Raw genomic sequence first — 22,085 nt, 5'->3', positions numbered from 1 at the left:
AACAAAAGAGATTATAATGACTGTAAATTTAAGTTGATTCAGTTTATAAATTACAAATTATATTTTCTGTATTATACCTCTTTATGCAAATGATATTTATTTAGCCGGATATCCTAGCATATGATACTTGTGAAGGCTTATGCTGATAGGTGGGCTCTGTGGCCCAATGGCTAGCACAATGGATTTATTCTTTTTTTCTTTTCTTTTATTGGATATTTTCTTTATTTACATTTCAAATGTTATCCTCTTTCTGGGTTTTCCCTCCAGAACACCCTATCACATCCCCCCACCCCTTGCTTCCATGAGGGTGCTCTTCCACCCACCCACCCATTCCCTCCCACCTCCCCACTCTGGGATTCCCCTATTCTGGGGCACTGAGCCTTCCCAGGACCAAGGATCTCTCCTCCCATTGATGCCCAACAAGGCCCATTCTGTGCTATGATATTTCTAGTTTTAGTGGCATGGCTTATACTAGTCTAGTACATACATATAGAATTTATAATTCTGCAGTGTATCAAAACATAATGCAGATATCCTTACTGTTAGCCATCACCTTTGAGTAACTTCAAAATCTCAGATTTTAGTTTACATCTATGCAATGACAATTTATGCTATAAAATTTCTCTAAGAGTATAAAATTTGTCCCTAATCTTGTTTTGTTGTTTGTTTTGATTTCTGTCTTGCGGTCTCACAGCAATGCCCCTGCCTCGGACTCCCAAGAGCTGAGTTACAGGTTTAAACAACCATTTCCCTCTTTTGATCTAATCTTAATCAGTTAAGGCCTTTGCATGGTAAAGAATCAATTTCATAGCCACAAGGATGTGACTTTTATAAAGTTCTCAAGACCTCCCCTGTAACAGTGAGAGTAGAAAAGACACTTACTTAGACAAGGCAAAAGCATCGCTGACCAGCTGCAGCCTGTTAATGACAGGAATGGCCTGCAGAAAGAAACCCAAACATGCTCAAGAAAAGGGGAAGACATTTGCGAAAGGACAACTTCAAGATCATCATAGCCTAAAAATCCCTTCCTAAGAAATTTGTCTCATAAGTAGAGAAATAGTGGCTACTAAGAACTACCCATAATGTGTGCTTTTGATAACAGATCCTTCTGATATCAATTATAATCTTAATCATGGCAGACAGTTTACTAAGACACTCCCCTAAAACATACCATGTTAAAAAACATAGTTCTCAACTGAGGTTTAAAAGCTTCTCCGAAGGAGAATGTATATAGCGAATGCTACTGCAATATAATATCTTACTGATTTTCAGGAAAATTTTGTCATAGCAGAAAGGAAATAAATTTTATATAGCACTATTTTTGTAATATTTATTATTAATATCATTACTTACTAAGATTATTTTAAATGGGCACTCAAGTGGCAGGTCCCTTGCGGTCTAGACACTGCCGGGATCTGAAGGGACCAGATCAAAAGCTCCCTGCACCCAAATCCTGTGGGAGGGAAAGCGAAACCTACAGAGGGGCAGACATGCCTGGGAAGCCAGAAGAGACTACACTCTGCCCACATTTCTGACTCAAGAGGAAAACACCTAATGCCATCTGGGACCCCAGTGCATGGGGGCTCCGGGAAAAGGCAGCCCAGGCCCTCCTGGTTGGTGCCCTCACAGAGAGCTCAAAAGCAGCCCCCCACGAGCAACTTGAGCCTCAGGACCACAGGTAAGACCAACTTTTCTGCTCCAAGCAACCTGCCTGGTAGACTCAGGACACATGCCCACAGGAACAGCAGAAGACCAGTAGACAGGAAAGACTACACGCCCAAAAACAGAACACTCTGTTCCTATAACTGGCTGAAAGAAAACAGGAAAACAGGTCTACAGCACTCCTGACACACAGGCCTATACAACGGCCTAGCCACTGTTAGAAATAGCAGAACAAGGTAACACCATAGACAATCTAATGGCAAGAGGCAAGCACAGGAACCTAAGCAACAGAAACCAAGACTACATGGCATCATCAGAGCCCAATTCTCCCACCAAAGCAAACACTGAATAACCAAACACACCAGAAAAGCAAGACCTAGATTTAAAATCATATTTGATCATGATGCTGGAGGACTTCAAGAAAGACATGAAGAACTCCCTTAGAGAAACACAGGAAAACATAAACAAGTAGAAGTCTATAGAGAGGAATCACAAAAATCCCTGAAAGAATTCCAGGAAAACACAATCAAACAGTTGAAGGAATTAAAAATAAAAATAGAAGCAATAAAGAAAGGACACAGGGAAACAACCCTGGATATAGAAAACCAAAGGAAGAGACAAGGAGCCATAGATACAAGCATCACCAACAGAATACAAGAGATAGAAGAGAGAGTCTCAGGAGCAGAAGATTCCATAAAAAGCATCGACACAACGGTCAAAGATAATTTAAAACGGAAAAAGCTACTGGTCCAAAACATACAGGAAATCCAGGACACAATGAGAAGATCAAACCTAAGGATAATAGGTAAAGAAGAGAGTGAAGACTCCCAGCTCAAAGGACCAGTAAATGTCTTCAACAAAATCATAGAAGAAAACTTCCCTAACCTAAAGAAAGAGATGCCCATAAACATACAAGAAGCCTACATACAAGAACTCCAAATAGATTGGACGAGAAAAGAAAATCCTCCTGTCACATAATAGTCAAAACAGCAAATGCACAAAATAAAGAAAGAATATTAAAAGCAGTAAGGAAAAAAGGTCAAGTAACATATAAAGGAAGACCTATCAGAATCACACCAGCCTTCTCACCAGAGACTATGAAAGCCAGAAGATCCTGGACAGATGTCATACAGACCCTAAGGGAACACAAATGCCAGCCCAGGTTAGTAAATCCTGCAAAACTCTCAATTAACAGAGATGGAGAAACCAAGATATTCCATGACAAAACCAAATTTACACAATATCTTTCTACAAATCCAGCGCTACAAAGGATAATAGATGGTAAAGCCCAACATAAGGAGGCAAGCTACACCATAGAAAAAGCAAGAAACTAATTGTCTTGGCAACAAAACAGAGAAGAAAAGCACACAAACATAATCTCAGATCCAAATATGAATATAACAGGAAGCAATAATCACTATTCCATAATATCTCTCAACATCAATCATCTCAACTCCCCAATAAAAAGACATATATTAACAAAATGGATAGGCAATGAGGACCCTGCATTCTGCTGCCTACAGGAAACACACCTCAAACACAAAGACAGACACTACCTCAGAGTGAAAGACTGGAAAACAACTTTCCAAGCAAATGGTCAGAAGAAGCAAGCTGGAGTAGCCATTCTAATGTGGAATAAAATTGATTTTCAACTAAAAGTCATCAAAAAAGATAAGGAAGGACACTTCATATTCATCAAAGGAAAAATACACCACAATGAATTCTCAATCCTAAATATACATGCTCCAAATACAAGGGCACCTATGAACGTAGAAAAACCTTACTAAAGCTCAAAGCACACATTGCACTTCACACAATAATAGTAGGAGATTTCAGCACCCCACTCTCACCAATGGACAGATCATGGAAACAGAAATTAAACAGAGACATAGACAGACTAAGAGAAATCATGAACCAAATGGACTTAACAGATATTTATAGAACATTCTCTCCTAAAACAAAAGGATATACCTTCTTCTCAACACCTCATGGTACTTTCTCCAAAATTGACCATATAACTGGTCATAAAACAGGCCTCAACAGATACAGAAAGATAGAAATAATCCCATGCATCCTATCAGACCACCACGGGCTAAAGCTGGTCTTCAATAAAAATAAGGGAAGAATGCCCACATATACATGGAAGTTGAACAATGTTCTACTCAATGATAACCTTGTCAAGGAAGAAATAAAGAAAGAAATTAAAGACTTCTTAGAATTTAATGAAAATGAAGGTACAACATACCCAAACTTATGGGACACAATGAAAGCTATGCTAAGAGGAAAACTCATAGCTCTGAGTGCCTGCAGAAAGGAACAGGAGAGAGCATATATCAGCAGCTTGACAGCACACCTAAAAGCTCTAGAACAAAAAGAAACATATACACCCAGGAGGAGTAGAAGGCAGGAAATAATCAAACTCAGAGCTGAAATCAACCAAGTAGAAACAAAAAGGACCATAGAAAGAATCAACAGAACCAAAGTTGGTTCTTTGAGAAAGTCAACAAGATAGATAAACCCTTAGCCAGACTAACGAGAAGACACAGAGAGTCTGTCAAAATTAACAAAATCAGAAATGAAAAAGGAGACATAACTACAGAATCAGAGGAAATTCAAAAAATCATCAGATCCTACTACAAAAGCCTATATTCAACAAAACTTGAAACTCTGAAGGAAATGGACAATTTCCTAAAAAGATACCAGGTACAGAAGTTAAATCAGGAACAGATAAACCATTTAAACAACCCCATAACTCCTAAAGAAATAGAACCAGTCATTAAAGGTCTCCAACCAAAAAGAGACCAGTTCCAGACAGGTTCAGTGCAGAATTCTATCAGACCTTCATAGAAGACCTCATACCAATATTATCCAAACTATTCCACAAAATTGAAACAGATGGAGTGCTACCGAATTCCTTCTATGAAGCCACAATTACTCTTATACCTAAACCACACAAAGACCCAACAAAGAAAGAGAACTTCAGACCAATTTCCCTTATGAATATCGACGCAAAAATACTCAATAAAATTCTGGCAAACCGAATCCAAGAGCACATCAAAACAATCATCCATCATAATCAAGTAGGCTTCATCCCAGGCATGCAGGGATGGTTTAATATACGGAAAACCATCAACGTGATCCATTATATAAACAAACTGAAAGAACAAAACCACATGATCATTTCATTAGATGCTGAGAAAGCATTTGACAACACCCCTTCATGATAAAAGTCCTGGAAAGAATAGGAATTCAAGGCCCATCCCTAAACATAGTAAAAGTCATATACACCAAACCACTCGCTAACATTAAACTAAATGGAGAGAAACTTGAAGCAATCCCACTAAAATCAGGGACTAGACAAGGCTGCCCACTCTCTCCCTACTTATTCAATATAGTTCTTGAAGTTCTAGCCAGAGCAATCAGACAACAAATGGAGATCAAGTGGATACAGATTGGAAAAGAAGTCAAAATATCACTATTTGCAGATGATATGATAGTATAATTAAGTGACCCCAAAAGTTCCACCAGAGAACTACTAAAGCTGATAAACAACTTCAGCAAAGTGGCTGGGTATAAAATTAACTCAAATAAATCAGTAGCCTTCCTTTACACAAAAGAGAAACAAGCCGAGAAAGAAATTAGGGAAACGACACCTTTCATAATAGTCCCAAATAATATAAAATAACTCGGTGTGACTTTAGCCAAGCAAGTAAAAGATCTGTACAATAAGAACTTCAAGCCTCTGAAGAGAGAAATTGAAGAAGACCTCAGAAGATGGAAATATCTCCCATGCTCTGGATTGGCAGGACTAATAGAGTAAAAATGGCCATTTTACCAAAAGTGATCTACAGATTCAATGCAATCCCCATCAAAATACCAATCCAATTCTTCAAAGAGTTAGACAGAACAATTTGCAAATTCATCTTGAATAACAAAAAACGCAGGATAGCTAAAACTATCCTCAACATGAAAAGGATTTCTGGGGGAATCACTATCCCTGAACTCAAGCAGTATTACAGAGCAATAGTGATAAAAAAAAAACTGCATGGTATTGGTACAGAGACGGATAGATAGACTAGTGGAATAGAATTGAAGACCCAGAAATGAACCCACACCCCTATGGGCACTTGATTTTTGACAAAGGAGCCAAAACCATCCAATGGAAAAAGGATAGCATTTTCAGGTGCTGGTTCAACTAGAGGTCAGCATGTAGAAGAATGCATATCGATCCATGCTTATCACTCTGTATAAAGCTTAAGTCCAAGTGGGTCAAGGACCTCCACATCAAACCAGATACACTCAAACCAATAGAAGAAAAAGTGGGGAAGCATCTCGAACACATTTGCACTGGAGAAAATTTCCTGAACAAAACACCAATGGCTTATGCTCGAAGATCAAGAATCGACAAATGGGATCTCATAAAACTGCAAAGCTTCTGTAAGGCAAAGGACACTGTGCTTAGGACAAAACGGAAACCAACAGATTGGGAAAAGATCTTTACCAATCCTACAACTGATAATAGGCTTATATTCAAAATATACAAAGAACTTGAGAAGTTAGACTACAGGGAGACAAATAACCCTGTTAAAAATCGGGTTCATAGCTAAACAAAGAATTCACAGCTGAGGAATGCTGAATGGCTGAGAAACACCTAAGAAATGTTCAACATCTTTAGTCATAAGGGAAATGCAAATCAAAACAACCCTGAGATTTCACCTCACACCAGTCAGAATGGCTAAGATCAAAAACTCAGGTGACAGCAAATGTTGGCAAGGATGTGGAGAACGAGGAACACTCCTCCATTGTTGGTGGGATTGCAGACTGGTACAATCATTCTGGAAATCAGTCTGGAGGTTCCTCAGAACATTGGATATTGAACTACCTGAGGACCCAGCTATATCTCTCGGGCATATACCCAAAAGATGCCCCAACATATAACAAAGACACACGCTACACTATGTTCATAGCAGCCTTATTTATAATAGCCAGAAGCTGGAAAGAACCCAGATGCCCTTCAACAGAGGAATGGATATGGAAAATGTGGTACATCTACACAATGGAATATTACTCAGCTATCAAAAACATTGCCTTTATGAAATTCATAGACAAATGGATGGAACTGGAAAATATCATCCAGAGTGAGGTAACCCAATCACAGAAAAACACACATGGTATGCACTCATTGATAAGTGGCTATTAGCCCAAATGCTTGAAGTATCCTAGATGCACAGAACACATGAAGCTCAAGACGGATGATCAAAATGCAAACGCTTCACTCCTTCTTTAAAAGGGGAACAAGAATACCCTTGGCAGGGAATAGGGAGGCAAAGTTTAGAACAGAGGCTGAAGGAACACCCATTCAGAGCATGCCCCACTTGTGGCCCATACATATACAGCCACCAAACTAGATAAGATGGATGAAGCAAAGAAGTGCAGGCCAACAGGAACCGGATGTAGATCTCTCCTGAGAGACACAGCCAGAATACAGCAAATACATCGGCAAATGCCATCATTAATCCACTGAACTGAGAACGGGACCACCGTTGAAGGAATCTTAGAGAGGACTGAAAGAGCTTGAAGGGGCTTGAGACCCCATATGAACAACAATGCCGACCAACCAGAGGTTCCAAGGAGTAAGCCATTACCCAAAGACTATACATGGACTGACCCTGGACTCCAACTGCATACGTAGCAATGAATATCCTAGTAAGATCACCACTGGAAGGGGAAGCCCTTGATCCTGCCAAGACTGAACCCCCAGTGAATGTGATTGTTGGGGGAAGGGCGGTAATGGGGGAAGGATGGGGAGGGGAACACCCATAGAGAAAGAGACGGGGAGCGGTTAGGGGGATGTTGGCCTGGAAACCAGAAGGGGAATAACAATCTAAATGTAAATAAGAAATACCCAAGTTAATTAAGATTTTTAAATAAAAATTATTTTAAATGGAATCTGCACTCTCAAGATTTCACTAATATGACCTCATATTTCTGGAGAGGCAAAACCAGTGGCCAGGCTAAGTCTACAGGCCTCTGTCTGACTGTGTCAACACTGACAGTTTGCAACCTTTGATCTTAGCTTAAGTCCTGGAAGGCACCGGAAGCCTCTAGTCATCCCTCTAGCACCTCCCAGCACCTTCATGGATTTGCTCCAAGGGAAGTTCTCTTCCCAGCACTTCTGATCACTGGAGTACAATTCTAATTTTTCCTTACTTAGCTATAGTCTCATGTCACCAAGGCAGGTAGAAAACTGACATTTTCTACATACATTTGAAGCACACACAGTTTGTTTTATTTTCTCACCAACTGTGCTGCAGAAACAGTTTAATTAGGTGTTTTGATAAATCCATCTACAATGATGTCAATGGATGACTAAGAATTAAGTTAGTCTGAAAGGGGTTTAGGAGGGAATATGGTAAGCTGCTTTTATTGCATTATTAAAAATCTCAATAACATTTTCTTAAGTTATTGAACATATTCTGAGTGTCTGTGTCTGGACACCATTAAACATAAGACATTATCTAACCTTGTCTTCACAGGGACACTTCAAGGTTAACCTTAAACCTCAAGGTAAGATTAGTGTTTAACAACCATTCAATAGATGAGGCAGTAGTAGTAGTAGTGGTGGTGGTGGTGGTGGTGGTGGTGGTGGTGGTGGTTAAATGCCAGTCTGCAATCACACTTTAGGCCAATGAGGAGCAAAACTGTAAACCGAAGTCTCCTGAACCATAGCCCAAACTCTGGGTCAGCGTGGCAAACACTCTCCTCGTCTGCAAAGGCTGCTGTGTCTCCAACAAAGAAACTCAGGACAGCTTTTACTCCAGGCAAGGGAACTGCCCAAGGTTCCACATGGGGTCGTGCAGACTCCTAAGCCAACATCTCTCTCTACTCATGCATTTGATGACACCAATCAACTAAAGTCTGACTGGTGTGACCTCAACTTTCCACCATGCACAGATCTCACCATCATCTACAGGTTTTAAAAAACGCTGTAAAGTGACAGTGGGCTCTTGGTGTTTCGTAAATTAAATCCATCCCTCTGAGTGAGAAGAATATGTTTTAGGAATTAAAAAAATCAATAATTTTTAGCACATAGTAGGTACCTGTTGTGAGTTTAGGAACCCTAGGTGCATATTTACCTACACAGTTTCTAGTGTGTGTGATGAATTCAACAAATGCTTTCATTGTAATGTGAAAAATGGAACTGAACATTAAAGTAATTTAGAAAACATATTCGTAAACTTATTTTGGAAAATCAAAAAGTATGTTCAGAGATGCACATTCAACCAAAATCAGCCCTCCCTAGGAATGAGAGAACTGTCTCCATCATGGGTGGTGGAGAAGGGGCTGGTGGGATTAAGGCTTTCCATCAGAAAGCACATCCTTCAAATAATGACAGCTGACACTTGATCAAACACCAAATCCAGCCCATACCTTAGGATCCTTTTCAAGTTGTTGATTTAACTTCTTCCAGCCCAACTTGTCATAATTAACTCTGTAATACCCAGTCACATTGAAGTTTAAGATCACCCAGTCACTGTCAGAATCTGAAAGTTTCATCCCAGGAAATATCACTACCAAAAAAACAAACAAACAAACAAACAAACAAAAATGGTCTTAAATAGATTCCAGTATTTTTATATATATATAATGCATTCACACATCTAAACAATAAGCTAATAGAATTAAAATTAAGATCTCTCTTAGGTATATATTGATCTGCCAAATAACTAAATTTTTATAAATAATGACTTTTAATTTGAAGTGTTATCTTTAAAGCTCTGTATTTAACAATCAGGTTTCCAAAAGCTCAACATTTTAACAAAATTTCTATCTCTGTTTTTATACATATATATGATTATATATACATACATGCATGCATATGCATATAATATATTCACTTGTAAATAAAAATGTATATATTTACTTACTGCTGCTTTTATCTAGCCAGACTAAAGGTTGTGTGATTCCATTTTTCATCCAAAAAATTGGGACAATCCATGTACTATATTTTGGAAGAATAGAAAAGAATTAGCTATTTTCACAAATAAGAAGATACACTCAGCCCAAATTAAAGAATTGCTGAGATAGCAGCTCTGCGAGTCTACAGTCAATCCCAGAGAGCACTTGGGGCTTTGCTGTCGGGTAACTCCCTGCAGTTTCTGCTAGCCCCGCTTGCTTTGACTCTCTACTCACAGCCCTCTTGCTGTATCTTACTGGCTGACTTCTTAGAGCATAGGCTGTTACTGAGACTTTCTTCTGACTGAAGCGATAAAAGACCGATTTTACTAAATTACAGCCACCTGGCCTCACTCTGGGCCACACAAATGCTTGAGGGAGACCCAAATCTGTCCATGGCTAGAGAGGTGAAGGGTAATTCAAAAAGGAAAAGCTTGCCAACATTTTAAAATGCTTCTCAGTCTCGAACTTTCTCTCCATTTGAAACACATTCACAGACATCAGCCCCAATTGTGTTTACTGAACATCTGTCTACCTTTTCCTCCCACACGGGTGAACAAGAACTGGATGAATCATCTGACAGTAAGGACTGCATTAGTCTTTAGAAAAGACACACAGTTCAGGTAATTGTTTCTGATTTTCTTCTAGTTCTCACATCTGGCATTTCCCCTTTAGCTATAAGTCCACATGCATAAGACTCTGCTCGCTTCTCAAAGTCTTGGAATGCTATAGTGCCTTAGGTTTCTCTCCCCAGTGGGTTTGAAGAAAGAGTATTTGGTTTGTAGTTGCTATTGTGGTGTGTGTGTGTGTGTGTGTGTGTGTGTGTGTGTGTGTGTGTAATGTGGGAAGTGGAATGGTCACAGGTGGCATGGTCAGAGGACAACTTTGTAGTTAGTTCTTCCCTCTTTCTACCTTTAATATGGATTTGAGGAATCAAACTCATGTCGTCAAGCTTGGGGGCAAACCTCTGGGCCATGTTGCCAGCCCCTTGAAATTTTTTATAGTGTTTGAAAATTATTATTCATGCTGATATCTAGCATGATGATATGAGGTAAGAGTCAATGAGAGGTAAGAGTCAAAATTATCTCAAACGTTAACAAATGAGGGGGAGAACTTGAGTAACTCATTAGGTCTGTCTGACGGACAATGAGGAACACATAGAATTCCAATGCTCTGGTTACTCAGGTGACACCAAGTCCCAAGGCAGGGGCACATGTTGGTCCCTTATTGTAGGCGTCTGCCTCACGTGCCCTGCCATGTCTTCAGGGAGTCACCCAGAAGGACCTCATGGCCCAGCAAGTGATAGACGCCCTCACTGCTGACTGCTTTCTACCTCACCATTGCTCAACCCCAAGCCCAGTGATGATAGAGGAATGAAATGACCTACTTGTGGCTCAGAAGAGTCTGATTTTCAACCCTTTCAAGATAAAACGGCTCTTGTTTAACAACGCCGGTAGACGCATTTAATGTGATGACCGGAAAGCCACTCTGGTGTGTCCAGCTGTCCATTATACGTTTTACTGTTGCTGGCAAATGAATTATACTCTGCTCATCTATGGCCTGGTTAAAAAAATTATCACAAAACAGATGTGGGTTATTAGCAAAACCTTCTGAAGCAGCAGTCTCCCCCAAAGATATGAAATATTCAGCCTCTCCCTGTTGTATATACCAATCCTCAGCGTTGGATATCCAGAACTGTTTATCTCTATAGGGCTTTCCTCTGGTATCTGAGATGGGACTTTTTTCAGCACACACAAAGAATCCCCAGATGCTAATGCCCCTTACATAAAATAGTTCTGCGTATACTATGTAAGCTGTGTACATGAGTACCGCAAATCATATACAGACAGCTCGCCACACATATTACAGTGCAAATGATATGAGAACATAATATTTATTACAGTGTGTTGTTTGGAGAATAATGGCTCTAGAAAAGACCATATATGTTTAGTACAAACAGAACGTTTTCTATTTCCCATCTGGGATTGGTTGAACATATAGATATGGAACAACAAACACAGAGCACTGACAACATGAATGGTTCTTTACTCAGTCATCCACTTATTCATTAAGCACATATTTATGGACATAATAGCCACCCTCTACATAGAAATACAATGAAGACTAAAGAAACACTTCATATTTAAGGGTATTTTTATAAATAGGGAAAAGCTCTGTTCCTGTGGTTCAGTCATTCACTTACAGTCCCCTGATCTAGGACTGTAAAAGACAAAATTCTGGAAATCAGTCTGGAGGTTCCTCAGAAAATTGGACATTGAACTGCCTGAGGATCCAGCTATACCTCTCTTGGGCATATACCCAAAAGATGCTCCAACATATAAAAAAGACACGTGCTCCACTATGTTCATAGCAGCCTTATTTATAATAGCCAGAAGCTGGAAAGAACCCAGATGCCCTTCAACAGAGGAATGGATATGGAAAATGTGGTACATCTACACAATGGAATATTACTCAGCTATCAAAAACATTGCCTTTATGAAATTCATAGACAAATGGATGGAACTGGAAAATATCATCCAGAGTGAGGTAACCCAATCACAGAAAAACACACATGGTATGCACTCATTGATAAGTGGCTATTAGCCCAAATGCTTGAAGTATCCTAGATGCACAGAACACATGAAACTCAAGACGGATGATCAAAATGTGAATGCTTCACTCCTTCTTTAAAAGGGGAACAAGAATACCCTTGGCAGGGAATAGAGAGGCAAAGATTAAAACAGAGACAGAAGGAACACCCATTCAGAGCCTGCCCCACATGTGGCCCATACACATACAGCCACCCAATTAGACAAGATGGATGAAGCAAAGAAGTGCAGGCAGACAGGAGCCGGATGTAGATCTCTCCTGAGAGACACAGCCAGAATACAGCAAATACAGAGGCGAATGCCAGCAGCAAACCACTGAACTGAGAACAGGATCCCCGTTGAAGGAATCAGAGAAAGAACTGGAAGAGCTTGAAGGGGCTCGAAATCCCATATGAACAACAATGCCAAGCAACCAGAGCTTCCAGGGACTAAGCCAATACCTAAAGACTATACATGGACTGACCCTGGACTCTGACCCCATAGGTAGCAATGAATATCCTAGTAAGAGCACCAGTGGAAGGGGAAGCCCTGTGTCCTGCTAAGACTGAACCCCCAGTGAATGTGATTGTTGGGGGGAGGGCGGCAATGGGGGGAGGATGGGGAGGGGAATACCCATAAAAGAGGGGAGGGGGAGGGGTTAGGGGGATGTTGGCCCAGAAACTGGGAAAGGGAATAACACTCAAAATGTAAATAAGAAATACTCATGTTAATTTTTAAAAAAGCAGATATTAGTATAGAAAACTTAAAATAAATGGATGCATCTCTTGATATATGTGACCTACCAAAGTTAAATCATTATTAAATAAACACTTTAAGCCTACAAAGCTAAAAAAAAAAAAAAGAAAGAAAGTGTCTCAAAGAAGGACAATTACCATTTGAATGTGTCTCCAAAGATCATCTTGCTCAGCATTGGAGTAAGAAAATGTCTCCAAATAAGACTGTGAAAACAGAGGAATTGAGGTTAAAGCAACAGCATGCCAATGTAATTTATGTCTGATGTCCCTCTGGTAAGTCCCTTAGCAACTCACCTTAAGTGCGTTGATGAACAAGTGCTGGCTCAGGAAACCGGCAAGCATCCAAGCCATGCATGCTCCCTAGGACACACAAATCTGTCATGAGCTGAATTCAGTATTTACACATGAACACACTATTTTTTTTTATAAATGCTGTTGCACGCTATGCTTTTATTGCAATTTGTACCTGAGTTTCCGGTTCAGATTAGCCCCAGGTATGTTAATAAAATAGTAGACTGTCACTAAGGAAGTAAAGAGTGACCAGATGCCCTGTATGGAAAGGGTTGGGATACACAAACACTTTTAAATTATGATATTGCTTGTAAGAATAAAATTCTACAAAACAGAAGTTTGGATCTGGGGAGGTGACTGAATCAGTAAAGTGCCCAGTATCTAATATGACCTCATTAATATTTGCTAAGTGAAATCTGACTTTAAGGCATTTTCTGACATCTATTAGTCAATAAAATTCAAGTTACTTTAATCCATAGTTTTAAGTATGTACTTTACAGTCCCTGGAACCCACTCTACACAACTCTCTGGATGAGAACAGGAGAAAACAGGAATGTGCTTGTACCTTCTTGTAAGTATATATGTCAAAGAGTCTGTTTATTTCTCTGGTTTCTGTGAAATTTTCCACTGGAGTGGACACAGCTCTAGACTCCAGGCTATGATCATCTTCAAGGATATCATGTAAAACGGTTAAAAAAAAGATCATATTCTATAAAGGAAAAGATTAAGCCACATCAACTTCCAAGGGTTACAGAAATACAAAATCCAGAATTCCTGAGATAGCTTATAAAACTTGCATTGCAACAGGGAAATAATAAGGAAAATGTCTGAATTGCAATATTCCTCAAACATCAGAATTCCTTGAGTGACAAAACACTAGAGACTATCTTCTTTCCTGTTCTTTATCTTTTATTTTGAATTTTAAGAAGTTAATTACAGGAGAGTATGGGCCCTAAGAACCCTGTATTTCTCATGAAGATAGGTTCTCAATATCATCTCTATGTAGAGCCAAGCCATTAGATTGTATTGTTGAACACATGTGTATTCACAAAAAATACACACGAGGTTTATACATTGACAAGAATGTGGACATAATAACTTATAACTGGAAAAAACCCACAGACTAGATACAGTGTCTGTAGTTCATGTATTCTGAGATAGCAGCTGGCTCATTACACTGTACTGAGAGTTACAGAACTGTTCAAGATACTGGCTTTTCCTTGGGCTCATGGCAAGAATGATTTTTTCTGATTCGAAGCTAGAAAGAAAACTAATATACAGACAAGGAGAAATTTTGGATGGAAAAAACCCAGCAGAGTTTAGAAGTCATTGTACTGATGAGTCTTCTGCACTCAGGTGAGTGGACCAGCCCCAGCAGTCACATGAAGCCTAAAATCCTGACTTCTTGGAATTCCAAGTTGACTGTCTCATGCCACACATGACATCAGCATCAGGTAAACATTCAAATTCTGCTCTAATTCTACATGTTAACATTCTGATCAACTCCTTCTTACTCCTAGCTTAAGTTTTGATTGGAAATACCATTAATTGTCTTCATATTTATAGCTATTTGTCTTGTTACTGTGAAAAAAAACTATACTGCCAAAGGAAAGGTAAAGAAGAATGCATTTGTTTTGGTTATGGTTCAACATAGCAGAGACATCCCAGCGGCAGGAGCTAAGGCAGCTGGCTACATTCCCTGTATAGTCAGGAAGCAGAGAGCAATAGATATACGCGTTCAGTTTACTTTCTCATCTTAATTCAGTCAGGCCCCTAGGCCATGATATTGCACATAGTTCCACTTTAATTAAACCACTTTAGAGAATCTAGACAGTAATAATAGATAATATCCTAAGCTAGATAAAAGGTACACCCAAAGTCAAATATTACATATGCTGATATATAACTTTATATATACTCATATCATCTACAATCACCACCAAAAGCCATCAAAAAATTGGCTTGAGTCTAGACTGTGTGTCAACTTGACAATCAGTATTAACTATCTCAAAGCTATTGCTATAAAGAATCTGATCTTCTAAAATGAGAAGCCTATAACATAGAGTAATGTGTCATCGACTTGGTTATTTGAGATGGTGCCTCATTGTATAGCCCAGGTTGTTTGATTTGTTCATTTTAATTTGGAACCCTCCTGACTCAAATTCCTAAATAGCTGAGGTGGCAGGTGTAGTAAGTTACCATGTCTGGGCATGTCTTGAAATTTTGATGGAAAACGACTTGGCTGGAGATTGTGGAAAAATCATGTTGATCTGGCTAGTATCCTGTACTCTAATATCTATAGGATGTTGAATGGTGTGATGGTTTGAATGTTTTTGGCCCAGGGAGTAGCACTATTAGGAGGTGTGACCTTGTTGGAGTAGGTGTGTTATTATGGGCATGGGCTTTAAGACCCTGGTTCTAGCTGCCCAGAAGCCAGTCTTTTCCTAGCAGTCTTCATATGAAGATGTAGAACTCTCAGCTCCTCCTGCATTGGATGCTGTTATGCTGCTGCCTTGATGATAATGGACTGAACATCTGAAACTGTAAGCCAGCCCCAATAAATGTTGTCCTTACAAGAGTTGCCTCAGCTATGGTGTCTGTTCACAGCAGTAAAACCCTAACTAAGACAAATGACAAAGCTCTCTTGTTGGTAACTAGATAATCATACTCCATGTAGCAAGAATTTAGACGTCTTTGCACACGTCTGAGCCTACTCATAAAGCATAGGTTTTTATTAGTGTTCCTAAGAGTGTCTCACTTTGGTCAATGTGTCAGAGCCATGATGGAGAAAATTTAAATCTTCCATAATTCATGCCCCAAGATAATCACCACTACAGTGCATTAATATAATTCTTCCCAATGTTTCTTATTTATCTAGTCCCATAATGGTAAAAATGTTCTACTTTGTTCCTCAAATCATTTTGAATCTCTGTTACTTCTTCTTTTAACTACACCCTACAACAACTGTCGTATTATAATGGAACGGAAGACAAACTGGAAAGAAAAAACAACCCAAACTTAGTTTGGTCAAGTCACAGATGGGTTTTTTCTTTTCCAAGAATAGCAGATGAAATTTATATGAAAAGCAAAGTGTTATTATAGTAAATGAATCAGGAGCTATCAAGACAGGGGACCATCCACCATTTTCTTCTTAACCTCTCCTCAGTTCTTTCACTCATGCAAGTCACCAAAGGTATGTTTGATCTTCAGTTTTTTTATCTCAAAGAGGGAAAACAACCGCATTTTCACCTCATTGTTTTAAAGACAATTAATTTACAGGTTTTTGGTATGGTTTGGTTTGGTTTGGTTTTTCAGCAAAATTCCCAGTAAAGAAAGCCTGCTCTGTAGGAGTTAACCACTTAGGCTATTTAGCTTCATCATTGGATGTGTCCTCAGGACTTAAACTACACATGTGAAACTGTATCTGCACATGACTGTGTACTGAAGGACAGTTGTCACACAGAACATAGCAGATGTCCAGTAACCCATTCATTGATGTTGTGAGACTCCTCTTAGCTCATATGTTCAACTGTAAATCTCAGTTCGTGGTGGTAAGAAAGACAAACTAAGGGTTCAGGGGTCAGTGATGGAGCCCTTTCTAATTTCTGTGAGGCCTGGGCTCTATGGTCAGACCATGTTTAAAACAGGAGGAAGTTGCTGTTGGCCCCATTACCAAGCCTACTATTTTCCTGTATTCGGCAGAAAACAAAAGACAAAAAAGTCACAAAGTAACTAATGCCAGAGCTGGAGCTCTAGATGCTGAAAAACCCATGGGTTTTGAAGAGCTTGAGAATGGAAAATCCAGCTTTCTCACTGTACAGGCTGGTTTTGTGTGTCAACTGGACACAAGAGGAAGTTATCACAGAGAAAGGAGACTCAGTTGAGGAAATGCCTCCATGACATCTAGCTGTAAGGCTGCCACACCTGTCACCTGCCACCTGCCACCTGTCTCATCAGTCATCTGCCTCACCAGCCACCAGCCACACCAGCATTAGAAACGTCCCTACACAGTTGATGATATGGTTCAGCAGGCAAAGGACACTAGCCCTCAAGGCTAATGACCTGAGTTTGATCCCTCAACGCACAAATTGGAAGGAGAGAATGGAATCCCACTAAGTGTTCCTTGTCCTCCATATGTATACTTTGATATATGCAGACTGCCACACACAGTAATATGTAAATAAATACCAAATTTTTAAGACAAAACAGTTTTGGTATAAATCTCAAACAAAAGTAGTAAGAAAGAAGCTTGTAGGAGGAAAGCATGGAAGGCGACGCGGCACACCTTTCATGAGAGTTTTAGTAATTCAGTAGTGATTAGATTTGTCTGTGTTTGACTATGCATTGTTTTTAATCAATAACTTAATAATTAAGGGGAAGTGTTTACAATGAGAAGATCAAACCTAAGGATATATAGAAGAGATTGAATACTCCCAACTCAAAGGACCAGTAAATATCTTCAACAAAATAGAGAAGAAAACTTCCCTAACCTAAAGAAAGAGATGCCCATAAACATACAAGAAGCCTACAGAATTCCAAATAGATTGGACCAGAAAAGAAGCCCCTCCCATCACATAGTAGTCAAAACACCAAATGCACAAAAAAAAAAAAAGAAAGAATATTAAAAGCAGTAAGGGAAAAAGGTCAAGTAACATATAAAGGCAGACCTATCAGAATTACACCAGACTTCTCACCAGACACTATGAAAGCCAGAAGATCCTGGACAGATGTCATATAGACCCCAAGAGAACAGAAATGCCAGCCCAGGTTACTGTATCCAGCAAAACTCTCAATTAACATGGATGAAGAAACCAAGAAATTCCATGACAAAACCAAATATACACAATACCTTTCCACAAATCCAGCGCTACAAAGAATAATAAATGGTAAAGCCCAACATAAGGAGGAAAGCTACACCCTAGAAAAAGCAAGAAACTAATTGTTTTGCAACAAAACAAAGGGAAGACAAGCACACGAATGTAATCTCACATCCAAACACGAATATAAGAGGAAGCAACAATCACTATTCCTTAATATCTCTCAACATCAATGGACTCAACTCCCCAATAAAAAGACACAGATTAACAAACTGGATACACAATGAGGACCCACCATTTTGCTGCCTACAGGAAACACATCTCAGAGACAAAGACAGACACTACCTCAGAGTAAAAGGCTGGAAAACAAATTTCCAAGCAAATGGTCTGAAGAAGCAAACTGGAGTAGCCATTCTAATATCAAATAAAATCAATTTTCAACCAAAAGTCATCAAAAAAGATAAGGAAGGACACTTCATATTCATCAAAGGAAAAATCCACCAAGATGAACTCTCAATCCTAAATATCTATGCCCCAAATACAAGGGCACCTACATACGTAAAAGAAACCTTACTAAAGCTCAAAACACACATTGCACCTCACACAATAATAGTAGGAGACTTCAACACCCCACTCTCATCAATGGACAGATCATGGAAAGAGAAATTAAACAGAGACATAGACAGACTAAGAGAAGTCATGAGCCAAATGGACTTAACAGATATTTATAGAACATTCTCTCCTAAAACAAAAGGATATACATTCTTCTCAACACTTCATGGTACTTTCTCCAAAATTGACCATATAATTGGTCAGAAAACAGGCCTCAATAGATACAGAAAGACAGAAATAATCCCATGTGTCCTATCAGACCATCACGGGCTAAAGCTGGTCTTCAATAACAATAAGGGAAGGGTGCCCACATATACATGGAAGTTGAACAATGCTCTACACAATGATAACCTGGTCAAGGAAGAAATAAAGAAAGAAATTAAAGACTTCCTAGAATTTAATGAAGGTACAACATACCCAAACTTATGGGACACAAAGAAAGCTGTGCTAAGAGGAAAACTCATAGCTCTGAATGTCTGCACAAAGAAACAGGAGAGAGCATATATCAGCAGCTTGACAGCACACCTAAAAGCTCTAGAACAAAAAGAAGGAAACACACCCAGGAGGAGTAGAAGGCAGGAAATAATCAAACTCAGAGCTGAAATCAACCAAGTAGAAACATAAAGGACTATACAAAGGATCAACAAAACCAAAAGCTGCTTCTTTGAGAAAATGAACAAGATAGATAAACCCTTAGCCAGACTAACGAGAGGACACAGAGAGTATATCCAAATTAACAAAATCAGAAATGAAAAGGGAGATATAACTCAGAATCAGAGGAAATTCAAAAAATCATCAGATCCTACTACAAAAGCCTATATTCAACAAAACTTGAAAATCTGCAGGAAATGGACAATTTCCTAAAAAGATACCAGGTACAGAAGTTAAATTAGGAACAGGTAAACCATTTAAACAACCCCATAATGCCTAAAGAAATAGAAGCAGTTATTAAAGGTCTTCCAAGCAAAAGGAGCCCAGGTCCAGACAGGTTCAGTGCAGAATTCTATCAGACCTCCATAGAAGACCTCATACCAATACTATCCAAACTATTCCACAAAATTGAAACAGATGGAGCACTATCTAATTCCTTCTATGAAGCCTCAATTACTCTTATACCTAAACCACACAAAGACCCAACAAAGAAAGAGAACTTCAGACCAATTTCCCTTATGAATATCAATGCAAAAATACTCAATAAAATTCTGGCAAACCGAATCCAAGAGCACATCAAAACAATCATCCATCATGATCAAGTAGGCTTCATCCCAGGCATGCAGGGATGGTTTAATATACGGAAAACCATCAACGTGAACCATTATATAAACAAATTGAAAGAACAAAACCACATGATCATTTCATTAGATGCTGAGAAAGCATTTGACAAAATCAACACCCCTTCATGATAAAAGTCCTGGAAAGAATAGGAATTCAAGGCCCATACCTGAACATAGTAAAAGCCATATACAGCAAACCAGTAGCTAACATTAAACTAAATGAAGAGAAACTTGAAGCAATCCCACTAAAATTAGTGACTAGAGAAGGCTGCCCACTCTCTCCCTACTTATTCAACATAGTTCTTGAAGTTCTAGCCAGAGCAATCAGACAACAAAAGGAGATCAAAGGGATACAGATTGGAAAAGTAGAAGTCAAAAATATCACTATTTGCAGATGATATGATCGTATACTTACGTGATCCCAAAAGTTCCACGAGAGAACTACTAAACCTGCTAAACACCTTCAGCAAAGTGGTTGGATATAAAATTAACTCAAATAAATCAGTAGCCTTCCTCTACACAAAAGAGAAACAAGCCGAGAAAGAAATTAGGGAAACAACACCCTTTATAACAGTCCCAAATAATATAAAATACCTCGGTGTGACTTTTACCAAGCAAGTAAAAGATCTGTACAATAAGAACTACAAGACACTGAAGAAGGAAATTGAAGAAGACCTCAGAAGATGGAAAGATCTCCCATGCTCATGGATTGGCAGGATTAATATAGTAAAAATGGCCATTTTACCAAAAGCAATCTACAGATTCAATGCAATCCCCATCAAAATTCCAACCAAATTCTTCATAGAGTTAGACAGAACAATTTGCAAATTCATCTGGAATAACAAAAAACCCAGGATAGCTAAAACTATCCTCAAGAATAAAAGGCCTTCAGGGGGAATCACTATCCCTGAACTCAAGCAGTATTACAGAGCAATAGTGACAAAAACTATATGGTATTGGTACAGAGACAGACGGATAGATCAGTGGAATAGAATTGAAGACCCAGAAATGAACCCACACACCTATGGTCACTTGATTTTTGACAAAGGAGCAAAAACCATCCCATGGAAAAAGGATAGCATTTTCAGCAAATGGTGCTCGTTCAACTGGAGGTCAGCATGTAGAAGAATGCAGATCGATCCATGCTTATCACTCTGTACAAAGCTTAAGTCCAAGTGGATCAAGGACCTCCACATCAAACCAGATACACTCAAACTAATAGAAGAAATAGTGGGGAAGCATCTCGAACACATGGGCACTGGAGAAAATTTCCTGAACAAAACACTAATGCCTTGTGCTCTAAGGTCAAGGATCAACAAATGGGATCTCATAAAACTGCAAAGCTTCTGTAAGGCAAAGGACACTGTTGTTAGGACAAAACAGCAACCAACAGATTGGGAAAAGATCTTTACCAATCCTACAACTGATAAAGGGCTTGTATCCAAAATATACAAAGAACTCAAGAAGTTAGACAGCAGGGAGACAAATAACCCTTTTTAAAAATCGGGTTCAGGGGCTGGGGATTTAGCTCAGTGGTAGAGCGCTTACCTAGGAAGCGCAAGGCCCTGGGTTCGGTCCCCAGCTCCGAAAAAAAGAACCAAAAAAAAAAAAATCGGGTTCAGAGCTAAACAAAGAATTCACAGCTGAGCATTGCTGAATGGCTGAGAAGCACCTAAAGAAATGTCCAACATCTTTAGTCATAAGGGAAATGCAAATCAAAACAACCCTGAGATTCCACCTCACACCAGTCAGAATGGCTAAGATCAAAAACTCCAGCAACAGCAGATGCTGGAGAAAGAGGAACAGTCCTCCATTGTTGGTGGAATTGCAGACTGGTACAACAATTCTGGAAATCAGTCTGGAGGTTCCTCAGAAAATTGGATATTGAACTACCTGAGGACCTAGCTATACCTCTCTTGGGTATATACCCCAAAGATGCCCTAACATAACAAAGACACATGCTCCACTACGTTCATAGCAGCCTTATTTATAATAGCCAGAAGCTGGAAAGAATCCAGAAGCCCTTCAACAGAGGAATGGATACAGAAAATGTGGTACATCTACACAATGGAATACTACTCAGCTATCAAAAACATTGCCTTTATGAAATTCATAGGCAAATGGATAGAA

The 22,085-nt window shown here is 39.2% G+C and overlaps 1 protein-coding gene across 10 annotated transcripts in view; it reads right to left on the bottom strand.

Annotated features, from left to right (window-relative positions):
* Lvrn (laeverin) overlaps positions 1–22,085 on the bottom strand; it is a 97,804-nt gene that overhangs the window by 17,502 nt on the left and 58,217 nt on the right. For 6 of the 10 annotated variants that reach the window (XR_015642435.1, XR_015642437.1, XM_087593281.1 and 3 more), the window contains 7 exons: positions 13,818–13,961; positions 13,256–13,321; positions 13,100–13,165; positions 11,006–11,178; positions 9,591–9,664; positions 9,094–9,233; positions 883–938 (listed from right to left, as the gene is read on the bottom strand). Coding sequence is in view for 7 of the 10 variants with exons in the window: in XM_087593281.1 (XP_087449407.1) it covers positions 883–938; positions 9,094–9,233; positions 9,591–9,664; positions 11,006–11,178; positions 13,100–13,165; positions 13,256–13,321; positions 13,818–13,961 (719 nt within the window). In the remaining 3 variants the exon portion in view is untranslated. The remainder of the gene's footprint in view (positions 1–882; positions 939–9,093; positions 9,234–9,590; positions 9,665–11,005; positions 11,179–13,099; positions 13,166–13,255; positions 13,322–13,817; positions 13,962–22,085) is intronic. The other 4 variants (XR_015642436.1, NM_001447175.1, XM_087593284.1 and 1 more) reach the window with 1 other exon arrangement.

This window comes from Rattus norvegicus, chromosome 18 (genome assembly GCF_021556685.1).
Source record: "Rattus norvegicus strain SHRSP/BbbUtx chromosome 18, alternate assembly SHRSP_T2T, whole genome shotgun sequence".
NCBI classification, from domain to species: Eukaryota; Metazoa; Chordata; class Mammalia; order Rodentia; family Muridae; genus Rattus; species Rattus norvegicus.
Note: the sequence above shows the minus strand (reverse complement) of the source record. Positions and strands in the feature narration are given on the sequence as shown.